This window comes from Puntigrus tetrazona, unplaced genomic scaffold, assembly GCF_018831695.1.
Source record: "Puntigrus tetrazona isolate hp1 unplaced genomic scaffold, ASM1883169v1 S000000373, whole genome shotgun sequence".
In the NCBI taxonomy this organism is placed as follows: domain Eukaryota; kingdom Metazoa; phylum Chordata; class Actinopteri; order Cypriniformes; family Cyprinidae; genus Puntigrus; species Puntigrus tetrazona.
This window is the reverse complement of record NW_025048028.1, coordinates 401,409-411,767: the sequence shown is the minus strand read 5'-3', so window position 1 is coordinate 411,767 and position 10,359 is coordinate 401,409. Positions and strand designations below refer to the sequence as shown.

General features: G+C 39.7%; 1 protein-coding gene across 1 annotated transcript; it reads left to right on the top strand.

The window, feature by feature from the left end:
• On the top strand, positions 1 to 5,531 carry arrdc3b (arrestin domain containing 3b). The gene is made up of 8 exons (XM_043231496.1): positions 1 to 484; positions 2,266 to 2,347; positions 2,431 to 2,578; positions 2,684 to 2,786; positions 2,878 to 3,134; positions 3,219 to 3,375; positions 3,617 to 3,759; positions 3,851 to 5,531. Exons 1-8 carry the CDS (start codon positions 205 to 207, stop codon positions 3,917 to 3,919), a joined length of 1,239 nt encoding a protein of 412 aa, XP_043087431.1. The 5' UTR covers positions 1 to 204; the 3' UTR covers positions 3,920 to 5,531.
• Positions 5,532 to 10,359: the final 4,828 nt, after the last annotated feature.

The window sequence follows — 10,359 nt, the reverse complement described above, 5'->3', positions numbered from 1 at the left end:
CGGAGCGCAGAGATACAGCTGCATCTTCACATGCAGTTACAGCAACAAAAAAAGGCTCAATGAATAAGAGACAGGCATAGCACCGAACCTGCCTGCAGCGCATCTGCACGGCACAACCCTTTGATGATTTCTTTCAAAGAAACATCTGACAGATGATTCGCTCTCGCTATTTTACCCATCTTACGGCTCAGTAAGATTTCCACCATGGTGCTCGGAAAGGTGAAAAACTTCTTCGTCAGCTACGACTGTCTCAATGACAGCAACGTCCCCGTCTTCGCCAGCGGGGACTTCGTCTCAGGTCGCGTGGTCGTGGAAGTTACCGGAGAAATCCGCGTGAAATCCCTGAACGTTCACGCCAAGGGACTGGCGAAAGTTCGCTGGACTGAATCGCGCAATGCTGGATCCAACACTGCCTACACGCAGAATTTCACTGAAGAAGTGGAGTATTTAAACCACAGAGACGTCCTTATTGGACACGATAGAGGTAAGGAGCGTTTTAATCAAGCACTTTTTTATTTAATAAAGACGGGAGTGCGGTGACAGATGCTCCTTACGTCTTTTGTTTTTAGTTTTCCACTCTGAAGGGTTTTGTCCATTGGCATAGGTAATAAATTAGGGATGCACGATTTCTTTATGAACCCTGGTGATGATGCTTGGCTGAAACGTCTTCCTTGCTATCAAAGAGTTCGTTTCGGTAATAAATGTAAAAACACACATCTTGAATTGGATATTGAAATATCTTTATGAAGTTGTTTGTTTGAACACGAGAGCTTATAAACAACAAGCCCTTCTGTCCAAATCAACCAGCTAGCCTTTTACTTTAAATATTTAATTGTAATAACTCCGATAAACGTTTTTATTTAGGCGCTCGCCATGTAACCGTGTCGTGGCGTGCGGTTTTTTGAAATTATAAGTTACATTTTCTTTCACAGACGATTCTAGTAAGTTTGTAGCCTTTGTTAGAAGCGGTTTAAACCTGTTCAGAAACTGGTGGAGAAGAGGGGGGGTTGTGCGGACCGAGCCTCTGCTCGCTGATTGGTTGAGGTCAATCCTATCTCTTCGCTGATTGGTGGAAGTGCTCGTGTGCCCCCGGTGATATCATATCTTTGCCCAAGTGTCAAGACTGCGACGCAACTTATTCGCAACAGCGCAGGACCTATTGAAAGTTCAGTAAAATGTGGTATTTTCGTTCTTCCTCTTATGCATCATTCTTAATTTGTTTAACGTGTTTTGGCTTAAATAAAGAAACCGTAACCGCGAGAAAAAGTAACGAATTCACTTCCTATGCCACTGGTTTGCATAAGTTCACCACACGTTATATTCTGCAATGTAATATTTTAAGGTATGTTAACTGAATTAATTGTACTCTGTAACAAATATTACAGTTTCTGTAATGGCGACTTTTCTACTAATAAACTGAGTCAAAATGTATTTATTTTCGTCTTGCGTTTTTTTTTAAACGTGTCTTCAATTTTCTTAAACACCTAAACCATGCTGCAGTACACATGTGGCTTCCTTATGGGGGCGTATTCAAGAGAAAAACAACCCGGCTCCGCCAATCAGGAGCCGCCTAGTAATATATGCATGAGGAAATCCGGCTGAGAGAGGCTGCTCGCGCCGGTTCAGTCCGGTCCTCTCTAGCTCTTGGCTGCCTTCAGTGACAGCCTCATAGTTATTTACAGCAGGCTGTGGAACTGCTGAGGTGGCAATAACAAGAAGATATTAAATGCATAAAAAAATGAATGAAAACAACAGCTTCAACATGTTAATGACAGATTATTCCTGTATTTATTTGTGGCCATAGTAAAAGTCTGTGGAACTGTGAAAGAATAAACAAAAACAATGTAAATGCATCAAAAACAACGTTTTACTAAAAAACAAAAACACTTAAGACTAAAGACCAATGTTCATTTTTGTTGTGAATTTAAAACAATGCATTTTTTACCTAGTTACTTTGTTTGTATGTTCATTTATGTAAGGTTGTAGTGATGTGACAAGGTTCACCCCCTTTTTCATTTAAAAGGAATAAAAACATACTACACCCAATTCTCTGTTTGCTCTTCTATTCCCACTTCAAAACGGTTTTGTATAAAAACGAAACTAAAAACATTCTTATGCTGACAATTTTGTGTACTACTCCTGTATTCATTGAAGCACTGAGACAATGTGGGTCGTATCTCTGTCTTTGTCTTGTGTTTAGGATTCTTGAGGAATTTTACAGGTATGGTATATTGGTATATCGAGTTTTATTCTCCTTTGTTGTAGATGATGACAGCTGCGATGAGGGCTTCACCGTTCTTCACTCAGGGCGCCACGAGTTTCCCTTCAGCCTCGAACTGCCCCAGACGTAAGTAACTCTCCTGTCTGATTATACACATATATAATGTATCGTCCGAAACGCTTACATTATTTTTTCATGTCTCTTTCCAGGCCTTTGGCGACATCCTTTGAAGGCAAACACGGCAGTGTACGGTACTGGGTGAAGGCGGAGCTTCATAGGCCATGGCTCCTGCCCATGAAAACCAAGAAGGAGTTCACTGTCTTTGAGCACATTGACATCAACACTCCATTGTTACTGGTAAGAGAAAAGCATTTGAAGTTTAATCACCGTAAAATGTAACGTTTGCTTGAGATATTGTATGATTTCAGAGGTTCATACATTGTCACCTTTTTCCATTTATAGTCTCCTCAGGCTGGCACAAAGGATAAAACCCTTTGCTGCTGGTTCTGCACCTCAGGGCCTGTATCACTAAGTGCCAAAATCGAGAGGAAGGGCTACACTCCAGGTGAGTTGTTGGTGGACACTTAGCCATCAGTTAAATAATATGAAAGTGTTATCATTCAGAGTGAATGAATTTGGTTGGTTTTCTTTTTCAGGAGAGTCTATCCAGATCTTCGCAGAGATTGAAAACTGCTCTTCCCGTGTGGTCGTGCCAAAGGCAGCCATCTACCAAACACAGACCTTCTTTGCCAAAGGGAAGGTCAAGGAGATCAAACAACTCGTAGCTAACCTCCGTGGAGATCCTCTACCTTCTGGCAAGAGCGAGACTTGGGACGGCAAGATGCTAAAGATCCCTCCCATATCTCCTTCCATTCTGGACTGCAGCATCATCCATGTGGAATATTCACTCATGGTGAGTCTACAATCGGTTTGATTCGTGATAAAGCAAACTGCTTTCCAGTATCTGCCATGCAGCTGACCTTTTGCTTCTTGACAGGTGTATGTGGACATCCCTCGAGCTGTTAACTTGACCCTGAACCTGCCCTTGGTGATCGGCACCATTCCGCTCCACTCCTTTGGCAGTCGCACCTCTTCCGTCAGCAGTCAGTGCAGCATGGCTATGAGCTGGTTGGGATTGCCCGAGAGACCTGAAGGTATGACACAGATCCTAAATTTGTTACATTAGACCATTAGCGGAGACCCTTAGCCTCTTCTAGTTACCTGAGTAGATTATGGGTACTCAGTCTTTCTCCTTGAGGACCACCTTTTTTAGAGTTAGAGTCCAGAGTTAAACCGAAGGCAGATCTTCAGGAGTAGGGCTGAGCTTGATTGCTTAAACAATCAGTTCGCCAGTGTTTTTGCTCTAATTGTTGACTTTGTCCTCAACTCTTCCAGCTCCACCAAGCTACTCTGAAATCGTCACAGATGAGGAGCGACAGAACAACTTGGAGCTCCCGGCTGTGAGGGATGAGATTGAAGGACCGCTTTACGCTTACATCCATGAGTTTCGCTTCCAGCCTCCACCTCTGTATTCTGAGGTGCGTTGAGTTCCCAGACTTTTTGTAGCTTCTATCTTTCTGATGCATTTGAGTTCCTGTGTTCTTAATCCTTGTTCTTGTCCATTGATAGGTTGATCCCCATCCCGAGCAGGTGTGCGGCTCCATGGAAGGGAGACCAGATACCTGTCCATCCCGCTGAAGGAGTTGACCACACCTGACCAGTGCTGTCAGGGATCTCTTAACTCTACAACCTCAACTGGGGTTTGTTCTTCCTTCATGAGGAGGTACAAGTAGCCATCTTGGTGCACAGATGGATATCCTCCAGGAAACACTCCCAATCTGAGTCAAGTCCAGCTCAGCGATCACTAAAATCCGCTGAAGATCTTGAGTGATTCCCTTCCTCCTCCATCCTTGGTGAAAAGAGTACACACAAGATTTGTCGGAGTAAAACTGTGCTCTTGACACCATGATGGATTAAACGCAACACCACTAGGTGTGAGAACTGTGTCCAAACATCTACAGCCTTGCTTTGGATGCGGTTCTGCACTTATTTGAATGATCGATTTGCTGATCATTAAGCAACAAATAACTCTAGCCATCCTGCATCCACTCCAAAAAAACAATGACAGACTTGTCAATTGTTTGCCATTTCTGGCTTTACCATTGGTTTTCTTGAAAATCCTAGATGCGGATACAAGACCTGCTGCAAAGCATTATGGATGGGATTCTGACATGCCACGTTGCCTTTCTGCTAGAAAGAAACTGCGAGAGCATCAAACTGAACATGGCACTGATTCAAGTGGCGAAAGAAAAGAGACCATTGACGGCGAACGAAGAGGACTCTCATCAAGATGCAAGACATTCCTGAATTAGTCCTCCTGCTCACACCGTTACAAGATACACAGAGAACTGCACTCCAGAACTCGTTTAGAGCCTCGTACTATATGTACAACTAAGAGCTAACTAGACTCTTTCTTTTTTCCTTATTATTCTGACTGGCCTGTTGGCTTTTTTTTTTTTTTTTTTTTTCTCAAAAACAGTTAGCACTTTTCATCAATTTGCATTCAAAGTGTATACCGAAGCTTGGCTAATATGATGCACAAGTTTAACAAACATATGCTCTAACGTTTACATGTGATTTTAGCTATGTTTGTTTACATAAGTGTGCTGTTAACAGACAAACTAGAGTCACTAGCTATACGTTTGGACTAATGGAACAATCTCTGTGGCCTTGGCACAAAAACAATGTTTGTTTTTATCACTGTTTATGGCTGAATTTGTGCGCTGTACTGACATTTACCTATACCTAAAAAAAAGAAAAAGAAAAAAAAAAGGGACTATGTACTTTTTGTGAACTGTATGCATCCATACCTTGATGTTTGTGCTTTGGGTCATGGTGATTTTTTTTTTTTTTTTTTTCTATTATATTGTTTTATTTTAGATACTATGAGAACATTCTCAAACATGCACTTCCAGGGAATTAAAGAACCCTCATAAAGACTGAACATGTAATGCATACTGCATATAGGAAGCAATGTTACTCTTCAGTCAGGCTGGTCCAGAGCTAATTAAACTGGCTTCCATTGTTTTCCATTTCAGGGGTTGATGGGCGAAATGGGTATTAAGCTACTCCCAAGTCGAACGGTGCAATATCCACTGTGTTTTCAGTGTGTTTCCACATAGTTTTGTATTCTTGGCTTGTTTCTAACTTTTGTACCATTTTGTAGGTTGTCTATATGATGTCACAGCAAAAAAAAAAAGAGGTCTGTTTTTGTTCCAGTCTGTAAATAAATATTCCATTTATACAAAAACTAAAGTTTAGTTTTTCTTTCATTACTTTCTGCTTGTTAGAACATACTTCAAGAACACCAATTCACACTAGAGAACTTGACATACTTGGCAAACGCAGGTGTTCCTACGTGTTCAGACAAAAACTCCTGGCAGCAAATCACTTTGACAAACTGGAAATGAGGTTGTATATCAAAGTCAAGGCTGTCAAAAGTATGGTGTTTACATCACATGCCTTGCCATGTCTAAAACTATGACCCGGGTAGGTAAAGCATGATGGGATCAAATGTAAAACAAAGTGCAAATAGACATGTTACATATCCAGAGGCGAGATCTTTAACCGTTTCCAGGTGTTGATAGACTTCTTTGTTGCAACCTTTGCATTACGCATGCATCCAAATTAAAAATACGAACATTTTCATAATTCTACTATACCACTAGGTCGTTTGGCTTCCCGTGCTTCAGCTTTCCCCGGAAAGGAAACGTCTTTTCCTTTCCGCTCTCTTGGCATTCCAGCAGACAGGCCATCTAAGGACCAGATGCTAGCTGAACACAAGGAGTTCGTTGTCTGTGAGGCGCACAGACCTCATGTGCGCTAGGAACGCTTCATATTTTCCACTCCTCTTCCCAGGCTCAAACGGAGCAGATGTTTGCTCCCAAGAGCTGTAAGTGAACCACTAACCTACTTTCCCTCCGCTGGTCAGGGATAAAACTGGATCTCTTCAGCTCGTTAGAGCTCATTGCTGTAAATGGAGTGTAAAATGCTCAAGTTTACAACTGGAAATGTCAATTAAATTCAGACAAACTTCAACGGAGTAATCACTAGGATTATACAGAGTTTAACAAATTAATTTTAGTACACATTTACGTGAACGACCAGAGCTAGTTGACTTAAGTTATTATTTCTTAGGGGAAGTTTTGTTTTGAAAGTCAGCTAAAAACCCCCAGTAATGACTTAATTTCTTTCACTTTTGGAGACAACATGACTTAAAAGCAGGAAATGTTGCCACGTTGTAGGTAGCTTGCACAATGGGAACTATATTACGTTTGAAACGGACATCCAAACAAGAACGAGAAAATAAATACTTTCTTGAGCAGCATGACTCAAGACTGAAGGATCATGTGACACTGAAGACTAAAGTAATGATGCTGGAAATTCAGTTTGTGTCACACGAATAAATAACATTTGAAAATATATTAAAATAGAAACCAGTTGTTTAAAATTGTAATACTAATTCACAATATTCCTGTTTTATTGATATTTTGATCAAATAAATGGGGCCTTGGTGACCCTAAGAGACTTTTTTTCAAGACCATTAACAAACTTTTTACTGGTAGTGTAAAACATGTGACAAGTAGCCCCGGTCTCCACCATAATAGGCCCAAAAACAGCACATTTCTTCTCTCCGATACACAAGCAGAAAATCAAGTAGAACTGGGTGAGGAGTGTGTCTCAACGGGATGCAATGATTATGTAAAATCTTCGCCCTGGGCTCTAGACAAATAATTCAAGTGTCTCCAGACATGTTTGGTAGGTACTTTAGTTGATGAGCTTGACAAGGCCTGTGTGGCAGGTGTTTCAGCACTGCAGGATTAACCTGAAGAAAACCATCGGCCTGCGTCATCTGCACTCTGTGTGCAGGGTTTAACCTGCCGTACACGCTTCAACACATATGAAAGAGAACATACGCCAAAGTCTAGACATCTGTTTTGAATGTTTCGCGAAGGAGCTGAAACGTAAAGCAAGGAATCTGAACTTAAAATATCCAAAAAGAAGCCCTGAAACAAATATAGTTCACCTATGATAGCGCAGTTACTCATTTGCAACAGGTGCAAACACGTAAGTGCGTGAAGATGCTTCTCTCCCCTTTTACATAATGTCATGGATATAAATATGGGAATGGAGGACACTTTCATAACTGTAACATTAGGCCAGAAGCGACGGGACATGTCTCTAAGAAGGGACATGCTCCGCGAGCCAGGGATTGTCCGTCGGTGACTCTGCTGCCAGAGGGGTCACTCCTGACACGCAACACCCCAACATTCAGCTGAGTCAGCGTAACCAGTGGTCAGCAATGCATACCCCGCCCCTTTTGCAGTCATTCTCAATGCCATTGGTGGATCAGTGCTAGATTGGCTTCTGACTGGCTGCCACCACTCTGATATGAATGATCAAAAACAAATCAAATTAGTTATGTAAATATATTAGTACATTAAATAATATTAGTGCATTATATGAGCACATATTTAATGTAGCTAATAAAATATAACATTATTATGCAAAAAAAAAATCTGTTTTATATTAATTATATTTTATCTAATGATGTCAAACATTTGATCGCAATTAATTGCATCCAAAATAAAAGTTTAGTTTACATAATATGTGTGTGTACTGTGTACATTACTATATATATATATATATATATATATATATATATATATATATATATATATATATATATAAACATACTACAGTATATATATTAAAAATATGTACATGTATATATTTCTACTCATAGAATTGATATAAAATATAAGCATAACATATTTTTCTTATATATATGGATGTGTGTTTATTTATTTATATATTTTAAATATTATTTTATATAAGAAATATACACAGTACACACAAAATGTATCCTTTGACAGCAGTATTAATATTAATATTTAATATTAATTATTATCATCTGAAGTTCAAATGTAGGTTAGGGAGGAACTTAATTATTCAGTCCTGTCAATCATCGTTACAAGCCTATAAAAGCTGCTCTCATTGCAATCTACCAACGTCAATGCTTTTTTTTCAGGATTAACATTTTGAATTATAATTAAATATGATAAACCGGTTGCATTTTATTATTTGTGGCATTATTTTTTCTCTAATTTGTGATATTTATTCATTTAGCATTTAAAATTTAAATTTTGTTTTTGTTGAATTGACCTTTAAAACCTTAACCCTACCTTATGTCGTCAGGCCGCATTAAAGCTTCCCTCTCACATCCGAGCGTTCGAACTTATCGAGCGTTAAGCAGCAAAACAAGCAAGGGCAACAATAATTCTTTGTTTTTCGGCAACTTTGACCTCGAGCACACCATGCAAATGAGTCATGCTCGTATTTAACGCAGTGACACTGCGTGCAAGTCTCATTCGCTCGCTTTGCAGTTGTTGATACAAGAGCAGCCACTGTGCCAGTGATAAACAAGAACTGGTTTGGACTGGCCTACGACGGAGGCGGCCTGAGCGGCAATCTAATAGCTCTGCGTGCGCGCTTACTTCTCAACATACATACTTGGGAGTGTTGAAATATTTTATCAGGGCACATTCAGCCCCGGGCTGTGAAGTGAGTTCACAGGGAGTGCGGGCCGTCCTATCCGTGTCCGCAGCTCTCTCGCCTTACAGCTCCGGCCAGTTCAATCCGGCTGTCAATGACTTTTACAGGATCTTATTTTAACACGATCCGGCCATTCAGCCAACCAAAATGGCTTGTATTTATCTATCGATGTAAATACACAAAATATGTTTTGTAGAAATTAAAATTGCAGTTAGTTAGTAACGTAATAAATTACATTACATATATGAGGTATTTATGTAATCAGACTACATTTTGATTACTTTTAAGTTGTTCATCACATTGATTTAAACAGGATCATTTCCTATCACATTGGATTCAAATAAAAAAACAGAGTCAAACAGAGTCCAACAAATTTTTTTATGACGGGCAAAAGTGAGGCAGTGTCTAAACGTGACTGACACAACATGAGGTTTTAATGAGACATTAAAAATAAATATTTAATTTCTTTACCTGCATGTGACCATTAACCAACAGATAACCGTGAACATGCGATGATTAATTCTTCAAAAAAAAAAAAAAAAAAAAATTAATATAAAGGAAAAATATAAGGTGAAGGATGTTGAGAACAAAAAAAAAAGTTTGGGAATTCCTACATTTTATGTGAATAAGAAATATAACACAATAAATAATAATAATAAAAAAAAAACTGGAAAAATTTCTGAATGTAAGCGGTAGGCTTAGAAAGGCTAAAACCTAAAAAGAGATAATAAGGAGTATCAATAAATTATGTATAATTATCTCTATTGTGTAAATGATTTGTAATCGTGTAATAAAATGAAAAATAAAAAGGTACTTTTTGGACGTAATCCACATCACATGTAATCAGTTACTACCCAGCTCTTCCTGTGTGGTTAACCAATTATCAATACGTTTGAATAACACTCATTTTATTGAACACATCCTCTGAAGAACAGACCTGATTGCTAGGTTACGTAATGCAGATTAAATTGTGTATTGTGCTCAGCAATTAAAGGTGCACCGACATGCACACGTTACGATTATGATTTATGATGTAAAATATCGCGTAACCCAGCACCGTGTCAATATATCACGCGCGTGTCCTGCCGAACATCACCTCAACCTGAGGAGTCCAGAAGTTATAAAAAACGACTGCATATCATTAGTGTCCCACTGACACTCGGATACGATTGCGATGCAGCAGCCACATTTCTGCTGGACCTGTGCTTGCAGAGGCCGTACCGGTGGATGAGTGAGATATCAGATGTCCACCGAGGCTCACCGTTACCGTCAGACTAAACATACAGCAGTCATACTGTAATCCAGACAGCGGACATATGTCAAAAACGCTGCAGGCTTCAGATCCATTTCAGACTTTGCATCAGTCACTGCTGAGAGCTGATGACAGCTTTGCGGTTTGGCTGTAGAACAGACGAACGCTTCCAAACGCCTTTTAGCGTGCCTCTTTATATGCGAGCGATGAGCGCTCCAAAAAAAAAAAAATTTATAGGTTGACAGTAAGTTCACGTACTATATACAGGGAA